Source organism: Macrobrachium rosenbergii, chromosome 24 (assembly GCF_040412425.1).
Source record: "Macrobrachium rosenbergii isolate ZJJX-2024 chromosome 24, ASM4041242v1, whole genome shotgun sequence".
In the NCBI taxonomy this organism is placed as follows: Eukaryota; Metazoa; Arthropoda; class Malacostraca; order Decapoda; family Palaemonidae; genus Macrobrachium; species Macrobrachium rosenbergii.
In genome coordinates, this window is record NC_089764.1 from 30357766 (window position 1) to 30382178 (window position 24413).

The window sequence follows — 24413 nt, forward strand, 5'->3', positions numbered from 1 at the left end:
TCTGAAACTATGTCTTAGTTTCAGAATATATCTACCATCATCTTACACATATAATGAAGCGCTTATGCCTATAGTTCACTACTTGAGCAAGAAATAAAAAGATCAAGTAGGTTTGTAACCCCTAAATCCGACTAGGGAAGTGTGACTAGACCAATCAAAACCAAATCATCACAACACTTTGTATTACGCTACTTTGCAAAGACGAACGACCCGAGACAAAGGAGAAATTTCATACTTACTAACTTGTATCATCAAGTACGAAAGGAAATTGAATTAATAAACGTTCAGAAACAGGTAAGGTTCGCGAACGATAAAAGGGTTGACATCACTCTGACACTGATAATTTGGGAGCTGAAGAATATTTTTCCTTTAAATCACTCACAATTATTATTCCACCACATACGGCAGAATCTTGTCTGCCGTAAAACTGAAGATACGCAAGAAAGTGGAACTAATTCTATCTAAGTATATTCCTGTCAATATGCAGACTTCGGTTTATACACAAGCAAGGAATTTCCATTTACCATTTTTTTTTTAATAGCCTTTTGGTTATAAAATAAGATTCTCGAAAACTGACCTCATCATAATAACTGGCCACTACTTAGACTTGTCCCAAAAGGAAACTTTATGAACATTTGACTCTCCTACATCCAAAACAGAACGAATATTGCATACTTTGAATATTGCATTTGCAAGACGACTTAGCTTCACAACCATCCTCATATACATTTAATGTCGTCAGTGACCGGAATCTTGCCTCGAGATCATCTTGTGTCGTGTCCAGCTCGAATCAACAAGTCAAATTTGGCCTTCAGAGAGACATTAAAAGATCCAGGAAAAATATTCGAACCGAAATGATCAATCAATAAAGGTATAAAGGCCTAGACAGCTTTTCTCAGGCGGACTAGAAGCGCATCACGTACAAGAAGGGAACGCAAGACCAGGCTTTCCTCTCTCTCTCTCTCTCTCTCTCTCTCTCTCTCTCTCTCTCTCTCTCTCCTTCAGGAGGAAAAAGAAAACTAAGCAATAACAATCCCTTCGGAACCAGAGACTGCTTAAAAGCAAGCAGCCCAAAGTACAAGGAAGTTCCGAATGCAAATGGGGAAATCTCAACTCAAGCATGGCTCCTCTTCTTCTTCTTCTTTGGCATTCATCTCTGAAGTCATTTGGGAGTGCAGCAACTCATAGCAAGCGATTCATATTTGTCAATCTGTCGTTTTTAAATCGAATTTAGCAGATACTTCGCGCATTCTAGAACAAGTCTTAGCTGAAGGAACGCCACGGCTATGAATATGAGTGATCTCAAGGTCTGAGCAGCTTTCAGTTATAAAAATCCATTTCTGATCTGATCACATATTTACTCAGTATCCATAATCCTACTTTCGAACAGTTTTATAGACCCTGGATTCTGAATGGGAAAATTCAAATGATCTAAAATGCGAATTCCATTCAATTCAGGTGCTTGTTTTGAGAGAGAGAGAGAGAGAGAGAGAGAGAGAGAGAGAGAGAGAGAGAGAGAGAGAGAGAGAGAGAGAGAGAGAGAGAGAGAGAGAGAGATGAAATGACTTGAGTTTATGATAAAGGTCCATGTGAATTAATGTTTCATCCATAAATGATGAGTATATCACCGAAGATTGTTTTTATGTAGTGTCAATTAACTCTGAAATTAATTAACCAATAATTAAAAGAGACACCAACTCCAAGAAATGACAAGATTCTTTCATGTCATGTCATTTCGCTTGAGAAGGACATCTCACCAAAAGCGATTCTTTTGCAAGACAGAAATAAATGAAGAGAGTTATAGAACAAGTGAACGTATAGAATGCAATTACTTCATAGTGAACACTGCTGTCTTTTATTACCCAAATAAAATTTCGTCTCAACAGTAGCTTTTATCATGTAGCTAATATTAATACCCGGTCTGCAACGTTCTTCCTCGTCATTTAAGCAATTAGCTTTTCCAACTAACAGATACATGAGTACGTTATGTTCAACATCTTTGTCTAAAAAACAAAAAAAAAAGTGGTATTATTTTACTTATGGACATTAATTGCTTTCAACATAAAATATAGGTTTTTCTGTTGTATTATGATGTGATTTGAATGATTTTGAAGTTTATTTCCATCGCAAATGAATACTTATCCTTCCCCGGCAAATGATATATACAAAATTAATAAAATTACGACTTGTCAGAATACTGCACCCCCCTCTCCATAGCTAATACGGCAAAACTGTAATCAGTAAAAACAGTTTTGCCGTATTAGCTATGGAGAGGGGGTTGCAGTATTCTGACAAGTCGTAATGTTATTAATTTTGTATACAGTATATCATTTGCCGGGGAAGGATAAGTATTCATTTGCGATGGAAAAAAACCTCAAAATCATGCAAATCACATCATAATACAACAGAAAAACCTATATTTTATGTTGAAAGCAATTAATGTCCATAAGTAAAATAATACCAAAAAAGTTTCATGGGATATCATTACAGAACTTTTGACAGCAAACAATTTCGGTCATTACCCATCAATGGTTAGTTGTGGCCACAAAACCCATTACATGCTTCTGAATGACTAACTAAAAATAGGAATAATCATATATTTTATAGTTTTTTCATTGCTGCATTCCCTATCCTTCTGAACGGGCTAAAAATGGAAAACTAAGTAATTTTAATGCTAACTTGGAAATCACGAAAGAATCATCAGTGACTACTTGACTTTTTTACATGGTGTTACTTCACTTTCACTTCTCCAAAAGTGTAAAATGAACCCCTTCTAGCTAACTTTCTTTTAATATAAATGGTTAAATCTTACTTGATATATAATTACAATATTTTTAAGTGAATGAAGGTAATACGTACATATAATCTCCATTGTACAACTACAGTGACACAAATTGTATAACTATATAAAAAAAAAACCATTGTGGCGGTACAAGTTACACAATACGATACCAAAGATTTATTTGAAATGGTCATCAAAATTTTGATTTAATCTTTTCGGTTGAAATAGTTTTCAAAATTTCTTGTATTTAATAAACGTTCAAGTCACACTTTCCTATCTACAATCTTACACTTAAGTCGTAATTTGTCCATTATCATAATCACCGTCTTACTAAGACATCCAAGTAATCGACATCTGACACTAATACTTCATTATGTCTCCCGGTTATTTTACAATTTAAAGAATCATAAAATATTCTTAAGCTTTTTCTCAATGGTACATAAAATGAAACATTCTGAAAATACCGGAAATTGTTTTAGAAACTGCATGAATGAAAAATATACACTGAATTTTCATCGCGGCCAAATCTGCAACATGAGTCATGAGTCCTTATGTTGAAGCATCTTTGAGCCTTTGATAAGTCGCTAGTGATTAATGCACTTTCCGTTATCCTATATGAAGCCTACAACCTACATTTTCTAAATTCTTTCAAAGAACATGATTTTATACTGACACACTAAACTAAAATAAACTGGAAAACAACAATGTAACTTACTTTGCAAAAACATTTGTCAAGATTCTGGATAAACAGAAATCGAGGAACATCCTGATTTGTTTAACCAGACCTCTGTGGCTGGGAAACCCCAGCAACGCACGACGAAACAAGGCTGAGAATGATGAAAAGTATGGAGCTGAGAGCTGCCATAGCCCAGGGCAAGGATTCTAAAACTCCACCTCTGCATTTCTCGATGGAGCGCGCCATCGGACCCTAGGCCTAGGCCAGCCTTTCGCCTCTACAAAATAGTTTCCCAAGGGAGCTCATGCACGCTCACTCCAGGCTGTTACATAAAGAGAATCAAATGAATAATTAACATAAGCTTTGCTCGTGCCTTATACGCTTTAGCTTGTGGGCATTATGACCTTTCATCAATTGCACTGATTGAATACCAACATAAATTACATTTTCCTAGCTTACAGTTTGTATTTCTATTAGTGGAACTAAGTTTTTCTCGTTCATGTTTCATACACAATAAACGATTTTCTATATCTGCTTAGTGGTCTGTTTAAACTAAGGTAAACTCAACTCTATAATGCAAACAGTGTAACTTACGTAGTCCGGTGAATTCCAACCAGTGTCTTTCCTTTTCCCTTTTGCCCATATTTACTGGCTGTGTTGTTGACTTCGACCACCGTTTTATCTAGACCGTGACTTCGACACTCACAACAAGCATTCGGTTCTAGGAAACCGTCGACCATATCTGGAACTTGAACACGGTTCCATACAGCTGGAAGAAGGGAAGTCATTGTCACTGTACACCAGGTTGTTTGTACTCGCTTCTGTTTATAAATTTCGTTCGCCACATACCAGAGGTCCACGAAAGTTTGCACACTGACGGGAAACGTGTATGTGTGTGTGGGTGTTCAGTGGAGTTGTTTGTAGAGTAAAACCTGGACCTGTATGAGGGAAAGGAGATTGGTAAGTAATATTAGCATGGAACCTGTTACCTGTATTTTTTTAAAGGAAATGATTATATAAACTGAGCGAAGGCAGCCAAATTCTTTTGGTGTATAAAAGCTGGGCACAGTGTACGGGAGTCAAACATCTTGGAGGACACGTAAAATCATGAGAGAGAGAGAGAGAGAGAGAGAGAGAGAGAGAGAGAGAAGAGAGAGAGAGAAAATTTACTATTCAGAAACCATAACAAATGTTTTTCAACCACTGTTATTTCAATTAAACTAATCCAGTTTAGAGAACGTAATACTCCTAAAATAGGTGTCAATTTTTGTTTACAATAAGACCCACAGTCCTCGATGATTTTCGAGACCAGATGACCCATTTAAAAGCATCCAGTCTGCACGAAAAAAAAAAAAAAAAAAAAAAGGCAGTACCTTATCGCTGAGTTTGTCAAAATTTCGCCCGTGGCCACGGCGACGACGAAGTGACATTCCTATTGCATTCTTGTTGAACTGTTTCTGCTTGGCCGATCTACTTAAGAGACCCGGCAGTCGCCACTGCATGCGACTTGCGATTCGGCACACGCGTCTGCAAATTAGACTTTGCAGAGTTCGCTATGCAAATGACCCAGTACAAATGCCTCCACAGAGAGGATGCTTGTGTCATGCAGCATTTGGGGTGCAATAAAAGCGTTTGGAAGTCTTGTTTTGTCGTCCACAGATGCCATGATTGATGTTAGCATCAATATCTGCGGCTTTCGACAGCAGGTGGCCGGTTTTCCACCAGAGATTTGGTCTCTGGCAACGAATAAAATGATTCTGCTTAAATGGATACATGTAATTCTATATATTCTGCGTCTTGGAATGTGGGACAGTAAAATGATAATGTTCCATAAAGATAAATAAATATGCTCGGAGGAAATTTAAAAATCAGACATATTAACATAACGGTGACTCGGTCTAGTTCTTTCGTACTCCAAGACAAAACACTGCTGGCTCCTAAAACGCCAGATAATCTGTAATGCATAAAACTGAGCGAAATCCTATCTGAATGCGCATCGTCCACGAATTTAATGAAATTATACAAAAGAACGGTTATAATGACGATAATAACACCCAAGAAAACACGAATACTGTGTATAAAGACACATTTCTGGCGAAGAATGCTCCTTACCATCCTCTGACCATCATCGTAACCTTTCTGGGGACAAACCATCCTAGGAACTCACTTCGGGGCATTATAATTCTGCCTGAGCGCACACGCACACACTCTAATGGATATTATTACGGTCGATTTAAGCTTTCCTGAATGATGAATACCACTGGCTTAGAGCAGTGTCATTTCATAGAAGAGCACAGAGGTCGTCATCCATAGTTATGGAGATGAGATATGCCTGGAAATAGGCCTACAAGAACGATAGTTGGAGGGCTCGAATTGTCCTTTCCACTTTGCTCGTTACCATAATGTCATGAATGTTACTTTTTGTCAATATTTACTTGGTACAAACTGAGTAACTTCAGATTAAATTATGTCGGAGGCTTCGTCATTTTCCAAGTTCTATTTTGTGATGCTGAAATGAACTCATTCCGATCTTTAAGTTCTCTTGCAATGTATTTGCATAATAATTAGGAAACCCGGAGTGTTTACAGTTGTTGCCTGTACCTTGCATTCTAAATATGAGAGAGAGAGAGAGAGAGAGAGAGAGAGAGAGAGAGAGAGAGAGAGAGAGAGAGAGAGAGACCTAACAAAGCAGAAAGTTGAAGAACTGAGAGGAGAACTCATAATGGCTGGTGGAGTGGGTCCTCCCACAAGGCAAATACAACGAAGTGATATTTGTCAGAGGACATCTTACCACTCCATATTTTACAACACCCACCGAGAAGAGGCTGTTGTCTCATGTAAATGGGTGAAATACCACCAGGGGTAATGGCGGTTGGCGGGCCTCAGGAAGAGGCGAGAACAGGTAGGCAAATAAATCTTCGGCTTAAGGAAAAGCCTCGAGGAAAAATTACTCAGAAATGATAAAAAATGGTATGTATGTATATATATATATATATATATATATATATATGTATATATAATATATACATTTATTATATATATATATATATATATATATATATATATATATATATATATATATATATATATATATATATATATATATATATATATATATATATAAAAACTAAGTTTTTAATGGTAACTCAGTTGACCCTCAGGCATAATTAATGTTTATTATTATTATTATTATTATTATTATTATTATTATTATTATTATTATTATTATTATTATTATTATTCAGTCAATTTGATAATACTATACCTTCATATTTTTAAGACTTTGACACCATACTGAGTTTAGAAAGAATCTATGACCATTTGCCAGGTTTGATGGTCCTTCTACAAGGCGGATCATGGAAGTAATTCTGGTGGTTCTGTATTGGCTTTATCGTCAACCCCTGAAGAGTTTATTTGCCTTAAGTCGATATGCATTCAGTTTGTGGTTGGTCGGATAAAGGAAATAAGATAGAATTTAGGCCAATGGCCAGGCGCTGGGACCTATGAGGCCATTCAGCGCTGAAACGGAAATCGCCAGAGAAAATGTCTGAACGGTGTAACGGGAAGAAAACCTCAAAGCAGTTGCACTATGAACCAATTAATAGGAGAGGGTGGAAAGTAAGATGGAAGAATGAGAATATGTACGGAGGTACAGTAAAAGGAATGAAAGGGGCTGCAGCTAGGGGCCGAAGGGACGCTGCAAAGAACCTTAAGTAATGCCTACAGTGCACCGCATGACGTGCACTGACGGCACTACCCCCTACGGAGAACACAACGATTAACAAATCCTTGTAATTACTCATAAAATATTCATGAAGGCAGTTTGGAATTTTAAACGTAAAAGTGGAAGGGATTATAGTGAATTCACACACGCAGAAAACATATATGATTGGTGGGGGGATTTTCGTAAAATTCTAAAGCATTCCACAAAATAAAACAGAATGATCTCTGCCCTCTTTCAATGAGCTTCAAAGCGAGTAATGAACCATCCTCCCCCCCCAACAATCTCTCTCTCTTTCTAGAGAAACGTAACCACTTCTTCCTGGTTGTTCACATTATCATGACTTTCTTCTTCAAGCCGTCGCGTCGTGCTCTTCTTCACAATCCTGCCTCTACTTTTCATCTCTCTTACATTCCTCATCTATTTCTGCTTGGCGTCTGGATGATAATGTTATAAGAGTCGCTGTAATGTCCATAACATCATCTCCCGAGATAGGATATAATTATATAACTGGCGTTGAAGTCGCCGGAAAGTATTTGCGTGGTTGACAGAGCCGCCCGAGGAATCGAGAAGAGTTATACTCTCCCGTTGCTCAGAAGTGGTGTCAGTGCTGCTTACTTGCATTTGTTCATACTCCTTTAGGCGTTTTTTAAAATCAAATAGTTAAATTTCAAAGTTATTTTTCATACATTTCAAGTTTTCTCTTCTTAACGTAGGGTTCGTTCAAATGACTACGTTGAATGTTTACCAAGTACGTTGTTTGCGTAAAAATTAACTCAGAAATGATTCAAGTGACACCAAAGGGAAACACTTTCATTTCCCCTCGATTCTAAGCAGATATCTCATAATAATAAAAATTACTGCATTCTTTTCATTGTTTCTTTTACACACAAACACACGTATACACAGCAGTAGATGAGCCTCAGTATTCCTCTTTAATATTATAGTTTTCACTATATATTCGCTTTACAGCTTACAATCGTGTTTTCAAGGCACGCAAGAACGAAGTACACTTTCTATTGCTCAACATAAGTTGATAGAGACATTAGGCCTATATGAGGACCGAATTTTGTTGGGCATTTTCAAAGAAGAAAGGATAAACTCCAGTTGAACAATTCTCTTTTACTATACCTTCAAGCTAATAAAAACGCGTTCAGTAAGTTATAATTATTATTAGCGGCATAAACATGACTCATCGACGTCATTACCCAACGGTGGCTCAGGGGTGGTCCCAAATTGAAGGAGAAGAACAAACAAACTAAAAGTCCCCTGGACTGTGTGAGGTCCGCTCCGAGTTCAGATTCATCAGATAATCGGTTCAGGAAAGCTAATCGTTCGGTATAGAAAAAGTATAGAACAAAAAATATTCCCATGCTTCGCCATTTTTTTTCTTCTTATTTTTCCTGCATTTTTCTTTCCAAGGCTTCCTTTTATTGATTCAATATTTATTTATATGTCTCTCATATATATATATATATATATATATATATATATATATATATATATAGATAGATATATAGATATACATTTTATATATACATTTATTATATATTACATATATGTATATGTATATATTATATATATATATATATATATATATATATATATATATATATATATATATATATATATATATATATATATATATATATCACTGACATGTTCCTTCCTTCCTTTACATAGTTTAGAGTTAAAATGGTCGACATTCCTCAATTATATAATTTTCACCACATTCTCTTCCTAAGTTCACATTTGCTTCATTTGTTTTGCTCTTCCCAATGACCAGTCGAGGAGAAGTTCTTCCCTCCAGAGGCCCGGAGAATTACTCAGAGCCTGGACATTCAATATCATCCTGTTAACTGCCCCTTGGCTGAGCACCGGGACACTTGACATTTCAATACCAATTATCTTGAAGTCAGCACAAGATCAAAGGTCGATTTTCAGCCAGACTGGGAAGGTCCTGGTTAAAGGAGGCAGCCGAAGGAAAAGAATATTGTAAAGGAACTGGCAAGGAATAATTGGCTGCAGGACAACAGGTGCCCAGACGCGCGCATGCGCTCGATCAAATGCTCCCCGATGTCGCCTGGGGATTTGGTTCGAGTAATGAACAAGGGCATTTCGTATTATTTCGGACTTTGTAATATTCTTTGTTGCATTTTCAGAAAGTGTAATTTTCTCTACTTTGCCACGAATTCTTTTACTAACAGATAAAAGTGGAAGAGTCTCTGCAGGGGACCACAACTGACGGATAATGAAAATGAAACTTCAGTGAAAAGTTCTCATTCCCTTATTAGTCGGAATCAAGATCATTAAAACTGGAGTTTTGTGCTGCAGACAAAATCAAACGTTCTGACTACTCTCATCCTCATTCCCATCCTACTTTCGACGTTTCAGTAAAACGTTTGTTACAAAATTTTCAGTTCTGTATCCCTTGAGTTTATACTGGACGACTATGGTTGTTGATGAACTGGCCTTGTGCCAATCAGGGGGTACCAACTTTCCCGAAATGTAAGGCTCTAATGATATCCCGTATTGGAACCTCCTTTCTCTGCCAAATATTGATATATACAATATATATTAATATACACAACTAATACACGAGTATGATGTTTATATAGCCAGATATGTTTACGCTATATGGACACAAAATATATATATATATATATATATATATATATATATATATATATATATAACTATATATATATATATATATATTTTAATATAATCTATTTATATATATATAAAAATTTAATATAATCTATTTATATACAGTATATATTACTCGTATATAAAGAAATTATATTGAAAAATTATGATAAAAACAATTGTACGAAAAATATGTCAAACATTTCAAATCAAGATGGATAATCATTCAGACCAGCTGGCGAACTCTTACTCACAAAAAGGCATGGAAGGTAAAGATAATTGTCTACACGCACGTTTAGGTTCTTCCAAAGGACTATGACGATATATAATTGATCAGACTGGTAGAAAGTTGTTTTATGCATTGCGATTCTAAAATGAGAAAAAAATTGATATTATGAGCCATTCGAATTCCATGGCACGCCAATCGTTGCCAGCTTGCCCTCAAGAATTATTTTTCTTGAATTTTAAACCTAATAGAGCTACTTCCTATGAATAAAAATCTAATAATCAATTCAGAAGCAGAGTATCTTATTATTCAACTTCAGAATGAAAAAGGACGTTTTCCATTTCGCGAAAATAGTTTACATAATAAGAACTATCAGCGTCGACACATTACGCTTGTTAAGCGAACCACTATGACCAATTGGCATTTGAACCTAACATGGAGACATTTGCGTATGAGAGACTGTACAAATATTTTATGAAAAACGGAGAAGCACGGCAAAATATTTATAGTGAAAGCTTAATGACGAAAATATACCTAGATTAAAAAACATCGAGTCTTTCACCATAAAACCAACGATTGTACTAAAATACAAAACTTACTTTCCATCTGTCCTTCCAGCTTTCAGGTCGCTAATTCCTTTCGTTTTCCACTGTGCCCCTTTTCCCATTCCGTTCGGCCTTTACTTCGTCTTTGCAGCTTTTCCCATTCGTCACTTTCAAACGTTTCCCCGTTTGAAATTTTTTACTTTTCATCAAAGACAATGAATTTCACAGACTTTCTCGTAGATTTTTCTTAAAAGCTTTAACCATAATCACACAAAAATAATCCCAGTGAAACCCTTTGTTTTTTTTCATCGTCTTACTCCTGCCTTGAATTTCAGGAGAAAACCGGGTGAAGAAGAGTACATACTTGACACGAATTACGCAAATCGTAAACTTAACTTCAGTAGATCATATCGACTTGTGTTTAAAGATGGTACTCTATTCGTATCGTGAACGTCCTATAATGTGAAACGGTTTAGTACACCTAAATGTCATAAGGTCATAAACAGTCACTTTATTGATTAAAAATGTAGTTATTAATGAATCACTGTACTTTATATCATAATAAAAATCGACACGAACAGAGATGCTCGGACTCAAAAAACATACCGAGAGAGTGACTTAATCATTTTCATCCTCTAAGAGCAATATTTAAACTGTCGAAGCTAACAACTTGACACCAGCTAGTCAAGGATACAACAAAAATAAAATCCTTGGGTACGTGTGGGTACAGGTGCCATATGCGTGTGCCCCATCAACACGAGGTCGTGAGGGATGATGTGCAGTCCTGTTTGCTCTTGTGACAAGCCAACGTCAGCGTCTTGATTATCTTCAGACGTTATCTCGATTCTGGTGATTATCGTGCACCACCAACAACAACACCTTTTCGTTTACCGCTCTTTTCGTGGCGTTGTTCGAGTAAAGGGTATGATGGGAAATGATAGATAGGCGTGGAGAAGAGAGAGAGAGAGAGAGAGAGAGAGAGAGAGAGAGAGAGAGAGAGAGAGAGAGAGAGAGAGAGAGAGAGAGCACGTATGTCTCTAGACCACTACTGTATATACTTCCTTTATTTTTCTTTCTTCTTAACCTATTACTGGATTCTTCCTTTCATTGGCGATTTTGCGAGGAACACCTGAGCTCGTTCTTAATGACATTCCAACGCCACCGTAAAACTAACAAAAAGACAAAGATAATTAATTCCTAATGCACTTTGGTCATTATGAGATAGAGACAATGCATTAAACCTTAGCGGTCGACGACAGGCTGTGGGACGGCTATCACGTATGGTAATGTTCCGGCCGAAGGAACATTACCATATTACAAAAAACCCTCTTTAGGAGAGACAGTAATTAAGGAAACACTTAATTTCGTCGAGCAAACGCAGATTCAATTTCACCAATCAATGTTTGACGACGTGTCACTTTGACGGATGAAGTTGCTAAAGAAAACGTATCATAGAGGGATAACTATGGTATGTGTTTGTTTACCTTCTGTCACGACCTGAACTCTGAGAATGCTGAACGTGTTTGTCCTAAATCCTTTACTTTTAACACTTGTCTATCATAATATTACTAAATTTCATCTCAGAGTAATGGCCTCACTAAGCTGGCATATGAATAATCCCCTATTCTGTCGACTGCTATAAAATTTGAAAGAATAGCTTGCTCTAGCTAACTTAACTTAAGAAAATAACTTTATCAACTTAAATATAACTCACTATCAAGACTTTATAGGAGGGTATCTGTACAGAAATTTACCTCATTTAGCACCAGCAGTTAATAAAGTATTCTGGATGGAGCAGTTAAGCTAGGCCTCTGACCTTTTTTTTTTTTAAGGATGCTTTTCATGAAACATTTCTTGGTTGGTACCATTCCAACTTTTAAATCATACCATCATATCAACAGTTGCCTACATAATGAATACAGCGCGAATCTTGGTTAGTAAACTCACCAGCACTGTAGACTTTAAAAAAAATTTCCCAGGAGGCTAGTCCGCAGTTTGCCCAGTGAAACAACTGACTGTCTGTACTTGGTACCCTGTGATAGGTTTTGTGACCAGCTCTTGGAAGAAGCGTATGTTAATGAAAACGTTGCTTGCTACGGAAATTTCACTCGTAATAAGGGTTTAACTGTACAAAGAGTTTTTATTCTCCCACTACGTGAACCACACTATGAGTCACCCATGGGAAGAGGGACGACTCCCCAATTCAGGGAGTCTGGAGTATTAAGCAAAAACCTGCTTAAACATCTGATGCACAGAAAGCCATAAAATCTCATGTCCATCTTCACTTGCTTTTTACCAGATTATACACCTTGTCAGCTAGGCGTGAGGGATGAAAAACAATTAACGATGCAAAAACCAACATTTTTATAAGGATTATGAGTTCATCCAAATGGCTACGATGGAGGAAGGGAATGTCTTATACTTGGTTACTTCCTTGGTTGAGAAATACAGAAAATACTAGTTTGAAGGTCAAGTGCATATTTAATTACACCTACAATGATTCTTTCTACATGATAGCTAACACCGTGTCAGACAGCAGCTAACAAAAATCGGAGAATCCTCGAAAATATTGGACAGACGTTTTTGAACAAGATCAAAAAGTAACCCATAAAAAACTTGATGAACTCCACACAGTTCCTTCTCTTGGACGGGACATTTTCTGCTCTATCATTGGTTGCCGATGATGACATTTACTACTCTTGCTGCCTACCATGAAATCGTTGCTATATACTACTAACCTACAAATTCTTAACCTTGATCTATGTAAACATACCTCTTTTATATACATCTCAATTGTCTCAAAGTCAAAAAAAAAAAAAAAAAATTTTTATATGGTCCTAAAATCAGAAAACGCACTTGCAATGCTACTTATTATTTTTTCCTCCACGAACAGTAGCCAGTTTTCGTTTTTAAAGGCATGAAAAGCGTGGTCTTATCCAAGGAGTCTGGAGTAATAACCACAAAAACTGCTTAAGCTTTCGTTGAAATGAAAACTATAAAATGTCATTTCCTCCTAAGTGCCTTTTTATCAGATTAAATAATTTTATAAATAACCAGAGTGAGCATTGAACAATAAATAATGATGTGAAATTTAATTTTTTTAAGAATTAGAGTTCACCAAATTGGCTACAATGGGGGAAAATGGCGTCTGCATTAGTAGTGAAAAAGACTAGTTGGTCACTTTATTGGTTGAGAATTACAGACCATACAAAATATTGAGGGCAAATAAATGTTTAATTACACCTCCGATAATTCTATACATTCAATATCGGTGTAAGAGCAGACAGGGCTAAAGTGATATTTGTCGAAATTTAGATTTGCTACTTGTTCAAAGTGACACCTGGCACCTATGCCAACACGTCAACAGCGAAGGAGGAGGAGCTTCCATTCATAGGAATAGGTGATGACGTCATTACATATAGTTAACTAAGACATTCCCATCATGGAAAATGCAACACCAGAGTTTGTTGTTGGCTGTTTTAAGTGATAGCATTTAGATATCAAAAATACTATAAAAAAAATAATCTTTGATTGCAGTAATTCCATCGATGCCTTTTTGGGCGGGAAATTTTCTGCTCTCTCATTGGCTGTCGATGACGACATTTACTAGTCTTGCTGCCTTCCTCACGAAATCGTTGCCATGAATTACCAAATTTTAAACTCCTAACCTTGATTTAAATAATCATACTTCGCCTTTATGGGTTTGTCCACTGTCATAAAGTCTAAATATCTATAAAAAAAAGGTTTCAAGTGGAGATGAAAAAGGGCACATGGAGTGCTAATTATTAATTATTTTTCTAAATGGAGCAGCAGCCAGTTTTCTTTTATAGTGCCATGAAAAGCGTGTTCCTGTCCAAGGAGTCTGGAATAATAATCACAAAAATCTTCTTTAACTTTTTATGTAATTATAGCTATAAAATCTCATTTCCTTCTTTAGTGCTTTTTATCATATTAAATCATTATTTAAATAGTAACTGTCAAAGATAAACAACAATTAATGAGTAAAATTAAAATTTTCGTAAGAATTACAGTTAACCCAAATGGCTACAATAGAGGAAAGTAGCATCTGCATAACAAAAAAGAATAGTTGGTTACTCTCCAAGCAGAGAAATATGAAGAATACTACCTAAGGAGGCCAGGTGCATATTTCAGTACACCTCCAATAATTATATATTTTTAATAGCTAACACGATGTAATAGCAGACACGTCTTAAATGATATTTGTCCGAATCTAAATCTGTTATTTGTAGATAGTGACACCTGGCAACTATACCAAACATAAACAGCGAGGGTGGAACAACCTTCATTCATAAATATGAAATCGTTGCCATACACCATAAACCCTCTAATTCTAAACCGTCATTTGTTCAAACGTGTCTAGTATTTGTGTGTGTGTCCAAGGTTAGAGAGTCTTAGGACTTTAGGAAAATACTTTAAAATAGAAACGAAATCAAGAAATACTCTTGATATGCTAATAATTCGTTATTCTCCTTCCTAAAAGAGTGGCCAGTTTTTTGTTTTTAAAGGCATTAAGACCGCAGTCTCCCCAAGGATCCTGGAATGATAGACAAAAAAATCTACTTCAATTGCTGATGCAATGAAAGATATAAAATCTGATAGTTGGTCTAATGCCTTTCTATCAGACCATATAACCTTAAAATAATTATTACGAGAGATGAACAACAACTAACGATGCAAAACCAAAATTTTTTTTATAAGAATTAGAGTTCACCCAGATGGATACAATGACTAAGGTAGCGTCTCCGTAAGTAACATAAAGTTAAGTTGGTTATTTTCTTGGTTGAAAAACGCTGAGAGTACTACATATGGAGACGAAGTGCATATTTATTTCATTGCATCCCAATATTCGATACCTTTAATAACTACCACGATACAAAAGCAGACGTCCCCAAATTGAAGAAGTGATTTTTAGGTAACTGGCGTCGCCATAGACAGCTGTAGTCTATTGCGTCATCGACAGCCAATAACAAGACAGGAAATTCCCCGAACGGGATTTTGTTAGCTTTATTTTATTCCCTCTTGTATATATATGTTCAATAAATATGACGTTCATCAGAAACACGCTGTCAATAATGATTTAATTATTAGATATGGAATTAACGTGGAGAATATTATCTTCTCACATCCTAATCAAGTGAATGTCAGGCAAGCTCTCACGTAACAGAATTCCCAGCTTGAAAATAATGTGCATGATCATATAACACAAAATAGTGAAAGGAAAAAGAAAAAAGAAAAAAAGGAAGTTGATTTTAGTGATATATGAAAATTCGGCTTTAATGACAGGCACTGGGGCACTTTCAGCTATCCAGTGCTTTGGGCAGTGAAATAAGGGAGTTGAAATGGTTGGGTAGCAAGATTGAAGAAAGGAAGTGGAATGAAGGCAATGTAAAAATAAAAATAAAAAAATAAAAAAGTAGGTTCGGCTAACAGCCGAAGGGACGCTGAAAACAACCTTCAGTAATGCCTACAATACACCACGCGAGGTGCACTGACGACACTAACCCCCTACAGGGTCTGTTGAGCACTGATATTAACTAGATTATATTAACTTTCCAAGTCCATATAGAACACTTATCTAACCTATATTCATATCACCATACCTTGAGCGATCCCCGTTGAGCGTGAAAGTTACTGCAACCAAGGCACTTCATTTACTTTTATGGTTCAGGAAATAACGTGTAGGCTACTGCACAGTAGTACCAAGTGTTAATGCAGGCAGACAAGTGGCTCCCACATGGCTTCTGTTTACATACAACGCCAGGCCAGCTGATGCATTGTGGGTGCAACAAATGCTTAGTGACTTATCCTTATTGTATTCCGGATCCTTGAGTTGTTTCATCCTTGATTGTTTCTCTGTCATTGGGAAGTCTTGTTTCTGTTTGAACAGATACAGCACCTTGGCTGGTTTAGGGATGAAAAGGTCACGAAGTTTTATAAATACATAAAAAGTTTCGTCATCACAGTTTCGAGACTTCCTTTGCTACACAGCTGTCCGTAAAACGAGAAACATTACTTTCTACTTTTAACAACAGCTAAAGCTTTAGCTGTGCAGCTGTCAAGTACAGTATGAGACTGAAAGGAAAGTAAAGCTAACGAAGAAATGTCAGGAAATGCACTGTTAAATAATAATAATAATAATAATAATAATAATAATAATAATAATAAAAAAATAATAATAATGGCGTTTAACGGTTAAACAACCACATAACTTATTTTAATATAATTCAGAAAAAAACTGGGAAGGTCAAGAAAATAATGAGTAGTACTGTGTATGGACATTTTACTCAACTTAATTCTAATACATTTACCTATTCCTTCATACATTTCTTTAAATACATTAAAACGTGTATTAAGTCTAGATGAAGATTCTTCCTTTGAAGGAAGATAAAAGGACCTTAGAAACAGGTTTCTGCAGTTGAATACATCTCGTTTGACAGATCCAATTCCAAGATGCCATTACAAATTCTGTCGCAAAGTAATATTACGTTGGCTAAACTAAATTTTTTTTCGCATTTATAACCCTCTTGTCATGATATTATTTACCTCTCTCCAATATTGCAAGTCATTCTCTTCCAAATATTTTGAGGGATATATACAGGATTTTGTCTTGCGTGATTTTATACCAGAAATATTTCGTTAGCAAACCCGGTAACACTACAAGTAATGGAGTCTGCAGGTAAGGACTTCTTTATCAGTTTTATCATCATGCATCCTAATGACACAATAACCTTACACTAGGCCCTGCTATCATGAGAAGGATCTCATGCAGAAGTATAATAGTATATACATACAGAATGCCTAGTTGAGTCAGAGGCAATTCTGCCCTACAATGGAAGACCGCAGTATATGCAAAAATACAAAATTGAGAAAAATGGTAATCCCCTGCCTTACTACTGATTTTGCAGATACTGCAAATGGGACCCCCTAAATACTCGTGGAAAGCACTGAAGAAGAATCATTCTGAAACTGCAGTAACTTGTGTAGTAGTGTTTCACGAGCCCAATAGGTGGCATATCTCAATTTCGAAAATTTTGCAGATACTGCAGTTTTCCATTTTAGGGCAGTATTGTAAACATGCTCAAAGTGAATGGGGTTTCAATTAACCAGACAGAGACAGATACTCTTTCAGCGAATCTCTGGGTGACAGTGACAAAAAGATCAGGAGTCCTACAGGCTTCCTCTTAAAACAGTGCTCGGTAGAATCTCTACAGGAGCTCCTATAGGGTACGCCTCACTCATCATTTGAAAGTCTCAGCCTACATCATTGTCATCTGCCTTCGTCCTTCTGAAGGAGTTTCTTATAAAAGATACAAACTCATTAGCGGATATGCATAATCAAGGACTGATTACCACCATCCTTCTGGAAAGAACAGGCAGGGATGGTGGAATCCACTGGTCTAGATACACAAAAGTGCTCTATAGGCTTTGACCAAAGTACATACAAAATTTAAGTTGTACTTATACAAAACTACATCAAAATAAATACAAATTAGGTCTGGAGAGTAAAGTCGAAGCACATTATTAAGATGAAACTGACGATAAGGTTATACACAGCAGATACTTATTTTCTGTATTAGATAAAAGACAATGGATTTTATTTCTATTCGGCATGAAGTTTGTTACCCGCTATTAACAATGTCACAGACAACATAGAAGTACGCATATAAATGGTTACCAAAAGAAGTATTTAAAAGTCTAAGCACATCTGATAACAATTAACTATGAAAGTAAGACATACAGTTTGGCATTAGTTTTGAATACATTGTCCTTCCTTACAGATACATAATATTGAAATCTTACACTTCTTCCTACTGTTGATATACAGCAAAGAGTCAGTTCAGCAATCATAATCATATCTATCCTGTTTTCACTGTAAATTCGACAGACCTCTTAAACAACAGGAAGTCTGACAATAAAGAAAAGATGCGACAGAAAATCAACCTGTCAAATGCTTGAGAATTTAAGTGACACTCACTTCAGGAAAAAAGATTCATCATTATAGATATTGTTATTTCTACAGAAATTCCCTAACCTTAATATTTCTACACTGAAAACAAGACAGTTTCTTCTCTCATTGTGTAGATATTATATGAATGTAATTTATTTTACCTTATAGACACCATTCCTGACGAATTTTCTTGGTTTTTTCGTGACAGGTCATTGCAAAATACAATGTTTATTTATTTACATTCCCGACATTAGAGTTCTTTCTTGAGCTGTTTCCTATTTTCAAGATCCCGCTGAGGGGCTGTTGATATCCTGGACCATCAGTAGAGAAAGGGCGTCCATTTCTGGCAACGTCTGGATGTCATCGAAGGCAATGAAACTGTCTTCCAGGACACACGAATCGTCCGGCAAAAGGTCTTCGAGGTCACCATAGCTACCAGATGAAGGTCGCAATGTAACCTGGGTCATGGAAGTCCCGGAAGAATGTCCGATCAATGAATGGTGGTGATTGACGCCAAAGTGAGTGTTGGTGAAAGGGCCGTGTCTGCTCACGGAAACCTCCTCCAGACTGAGGCCGTCGAAGAAGGTGATATCTGATGGATGTCCGTCTTCCAGGATGCGCGACAACGCCCTTATGTAACTGACGGCCAGTTTCAGCGTCGTGATCTTCGTCATGGAGGAGGCGGCTCGCCTACTGCAGAAGGCTGGAAGGATTCGACGGAGCGTTTCGAAGGCCTTATTGATCTCCTTCATGCGATGGCGCTCGCGGGCGTTCGCGCTCTTTCTGCGGTACTTGGAAAGCGGGGCGGGTCGCGGTCGCAGTCTGGAGGACGACTTTGTCGCTCTTGCGTGCGCGTCTTCTCTCGTCCTCCCTAGCTGCAGTCTCCCGATGAGGTTGCGCGGTCTCAGGCCGTATTTCTTGGCAACCCTGGCGGAAGACCTCAACTGGATGTTATCGGTGGCGTCAGAGTCCTGAATGCAGTGGTCACTCCGCGGGTCTTTCATGGAGGGACTTGTCAGAGAACTAACGTCCTCCACTTCCGCATCGTTTCTCACGATCATGGTGAGATCAGACAATTCTGACGAGGCTGTCAGATACTTAGTAAGGGAGCGTGTTTAAAATCTCTCTCTCTCTTTCTCTCTTGGCAAGAAGAAAATCTCTTTCAAAAATACCTTTGCTTGTATCTCTTTTTCAGCAACTTGAAGCTGTTTAGTTTTAGTTATGCACAAAACTTTCACATTTCGCCATCTCATCTCGTTTCAATTAATCTGTGTGTGTCAGATTTCCGTTCAAAAACATCATTAAATATTTACATAAACTTTCGTACCCAACAAAGCGAAATGCCTGCCTATTGTGTAATCGCTAACCAGACTGCTAATACTAAAGTTTATATTTCTCACTTTCAGCAACAGTTTATTTTCAACTTTGTGATAATTTTTCCTTCATCACTTTTCATGTTTTAAAATATTTGATGTCTTGTACCACTGCAAAGTATTCTTCCAATATATGGTTTTGAAGATGTGTCACCGTCAATGGAAACTAGTAGCTGTTTTATGTCTAAAAATGCACAGTCAAATAAGAAACAGAAGCCACCGCAGTCATTATAAAATAAAATACAAGTTCATTTTGCTTTCTCAAGAAACTCTAAGTAGGAACGAGGCTACCTATTTTTATCAGCCTGTTTTAAAAACATTAGAATGAGAGAGAGAGAGAGAGAAAAGGGGCTTTCCACAACATTCAGGCCACTATGATATTATTTTAGGTGACTTTGGAGCGGCGATACCGTTTTTTTTATATTGCTATGAATTCCACTGTTCATGAACTTTCGTAATATTAAAGGATTGTAACTGTGCCTTTCACATCAGTAGATTTTTCATGGGAAAATCACAAATTTTATTGCATCCGTTTTCCAAAATGCTCATCCTTTACAGATACTTTGCAACGTTTTCAACGATATTTTGTGTTAATTAAATCCTATTGCTTTTCCATAGAAGAATCTCACAGTTTATTGCATCTGTTTTTCCAAAATACTCATCCTCCACAGATACCCAGCAACATTTTATCAATATTTTGCTTGTTAATTGAATCCTATTATTTAAGAAAGTCTTCACAACCCCTCTGGTAGCTGACGACTGGTTTTTCGTCAATCAGTCCTGAACTGGAATGGAATAAAGAATAAAAACATTGGTAAATGAATGCATGACATTTTCAGTACGCGTAATAAGCACATTAATCGCTGATTAAAAAAAAATATTTGGCTACGATTTTCAAAAACAAAGAGAGAGAAACTTAAAAAAAAAAAAAAAAACTAAATTGCTTACCATAATAGATGCGAAGATTGTCCCGTCAAGTTGACGAAATGGTATGACAGGAGGCCGAGGACGGCACCTCCTTCCCTCGAGAGAGATCGCCAGCAACTGACCAGTCTTCGTTATCGACGCCCAACATTTACCCACCTCGCTCCTCTGACGTCACGGCACGTCTCGCGAAATAATAATTTTTTCTTAATCGCTCTGTACAAATCATTGACACTGATTGCGGCAAAAAATTGTTGCGATCATTTAACAAGTTCTTCGGTGACAGAAGTAAATAATGCATGTGATTCCTTTGTCAATGTATAGTCACTCGAACTTTGGCCTGTTTACGAATATTACTTTATATAGTTCTTTATCCTTTTAAATGAAATTTTCCTCGTGTCAAAATTAACAGTGATAATCGCCATCTTCTGTACTTGCCATGTTTGGGTTCCCTGGTTAAAAATTGTCCCGTGAAGTTTCCTCTAAAGTGAATTTGCTATTTAGAGAATTTAGGCCTATCCATTGAAAAAACTATAGTGTCTCTGTTGACCTAAACAACGGATCAAGGAGAGAGAGAGAGAGAGAGAGAGAGAGAGAGAGAGAGAGAGAGAGAGAGAGAGAGAGAGAGACACTTCACCATTCATGTAACGGGTCTTATCCGAACGCTATCCTCTCCCCGTGCACCACATAAATAAATTATGTAAACAAATCTCACCAGGATTACCTGGTCGGTCTCTCAGGGGCTAAAAAATTTTGCTGGTCATCGATTCAATCATCCCAGTGAATGGTGAATGATGAGCTAAAACAATATGAATGATGAATGGTTGTTCCATTAATTTCATTTGATCTTTCACTTCTGTACTAAATGAAGGAATGGTTTCTCATAATGTATTTTTGTTTATTTTACTGTTTCGATTTAAAAACACGAGTTTATTTTAATCACTCAAAAACACTAAGTTTATTATAATCGTGCGCCATTCTCTCTTCTCATTATATTTTTGGATTTTTTTTTTTTGCAGAAAATTTATTGAAAAATCATAAATTTGTTCTCCAATTTGTTTTTTTTTTTAAGTTTGAAAGGTCGATACTGATCTATTATCATCAACCAATTTATTCCGTCATTTCTTAACAGAGATTTCGAGACGAAGAAGGTAAGCACACACACATACACACACACACACACAGAGAGAGAGAGAGAGAGAGAGAGAGAGAGAGAGAGAGAGAGAGAGAGAGAGAGAGAGAGGTCGTATGTAAATGTTCAGCAAGGGAGAACGCCACCATCAGCTTCCCGTATCTATTTTAATGAGGAGTGTCAAAAAGGCCTCTCCTAAACGTCTAATATCTGCCAGACAACTCACCGTGATGGAGAAAAAAAAAAAAAAAATAGAAATTCACTCGATTAACATCCGCGGCGTAAAAAGCTGAAATTCGAGCACTTCTGTAATGTATTTTCACAAGTGTTCGCGGGCAAAAACCAGCACCTTCGTTGCCCTTTCTAATGATCTCGGTGCAACATTTCCAAAAGTGGTTTATTTATTTATTTTTTTGAGTAGGTTCACTCCGGGAGGAACAGAGGTGCAGATGCATTGGTCATGTTTTGTAAGTAACACCGAGTGTCATATTTAACATTGTTTTGACTAGGTAAGTGAGGGCAGGGCTGGTTTCATTTTATGTTGACGGGAAAGTAGAAAAAAAAAGCATTTTAAGGTAAGCTTGCACTTATGAAGGCTGCAAGCTATACACACACACACACACACACACATATATACATATATATATATATATATATATATATATATATATATATATATATATATCAATATATATATATATATATATATATATATTATATATATATATATATATATATATATATATATATATATATATATATATATATATATATATATATATATAATATAATGATCTCCTTCTCTTTGATGTTTAGCTGGGAATTTCACACACAAATACACACACACACACACACACACACATATATATATATATATATATATATATATATATATATATATATATATATATATATATATATATATATATATATATATATATATAATTATACTCTGTTAGTGTTTTCACTCTCTCTCTGTATTTCAATATAGAACATATCCTTTAACAAAATATGAATTACTATATCATAAACATAAAAACATGAAACCAAACATGCTCTACCAAGTCAGGTCTACCTAGACCACTTCACCCAACCAACACTACATCTCCACCCCCTCCCAGCCACAGATACTGCTTTCCAGCTCCACCCACCCTCCAGAACAACACCTCTGAGCCTTCCTGCTCCTCCTCTCAGCCCAAGCGTCATCAGTGTTACCAACACTTTCTTGAGGCTGCACAGCATTGCCAACCATTTGAAGATGGGATTTTAAAATTTTTAAAAATTTACATATATCATATATCTTTGGAGCCTTGATCCCAGGTCCGGGTGCATTGGATTATGTCGAGCTCCAGATAGCGGAAATCCGGATAACTGAGGGATTACTTTCAGCAAGTGTTAGAGCAATGCTATTTGTATATTTGGCTGTTAATATCAAAATTTTCTTCTAATCAGATTTTCCTCTCTCAGATGCAAAATCATGAGGTACTTCATTTAAATCATTCTAGGGGGTGTTGTAAGGACAATACATACCCTGGCTTTCAGTTGCTCCATGTTGAACACTCGACACCTCTGTTTTTTCAGCCAAAGCCTAAAGGAATGAATGAAACTTGTGTTGATTTGTGGTTGCTTTTCCTCGACACTCCACTTCAAGCTTGACATATAATAAAATTCCCTATAATTTACTGAAATTTACAACTATGCCATTGATTTGCCAATTCACCTCAGTCTAAGGTGAACAACAGTGCATTAAACATCAGCTAAATACCAAGAAACTCAACGACAGAGTCATCATCATTCATCAAGTTTTTCTTTTATGGGGATAAACGTAGTGTGATGTTCTGGTCAACCTCTTGTCTGAAATTCTTTGAATTTTTTTCAGTTAAATGTCTGCTGCTTCATTTATGATATTATCTCCCTGTGTCATCAGTAAAAAATCTCAGCAAAAAATTCTTCAATTTTTTTGTTAAAGTGCTCAGGTGTCATCAAAGTTACAAAAACACAGGTCTCATACATGGTGTTATATGCATTTGACCTGTTCGGCTACAATATATTTTGATTTATTAGTAGTCCAGCTTTCCAGTTCTTCCAAGCTGCTGTAACTCACATTTCTTACTGACCTCTCGATTCCAACCTTAAAAGCTTGTCCATCACCACTGTGACAGATTATTCTGCCTCCTCACAATGATTGACCTCCATTATAACACTTCCCTCCTCCATTTCCTTATTATCAGCTCTTCTTTAGCATGGTAAACACTGCAAATCCCTCATTCAACTAAACCTTGCAATTCTGTGCATCTGTTGCACAATCTACTGCATCTGATAAATGGTATTGCATTAATCCTACACTATGTCAATAACATCTGCACATGGCTATTTTTCACCATTTATCCTCTTTTCCTTGCACTGATTTTCAATG

The 24413-nt window shown here is 36.6% G+C and overlaps 1 protein-coding gene across 1 annotated transcript; it reads right to left on the reverse strand.

Moving 5' to 3' along the window:
- Positions 1 to 16883: 16883 nt before the first annotated feature.
- LOC136851957 (helix-loop-helix protein delilah-like) lies at positions 16884 to 22426 on the reverse strand. Its single transcript, XM_067126331.1, has 2 exons — positions 20890 to 22426; positions 16884 to 20726 (listed from the first exon to the last, which is right to left on the reverse strand). The coding sequence occupies exon 2, from the start codon at positions 19627 to 19629 to the stop codon at positions 18850 to 18852; it is 780 nt and encodes a 259-aa protein (XP_066982432.1). The 5' UTR covers positions 19630 to 20726; positions 20890 to 22426; the 3' UTR covers positions 16884 to 18849.
- Positions 22427 to 24413: the final 1987 nt, after the last annotated feature.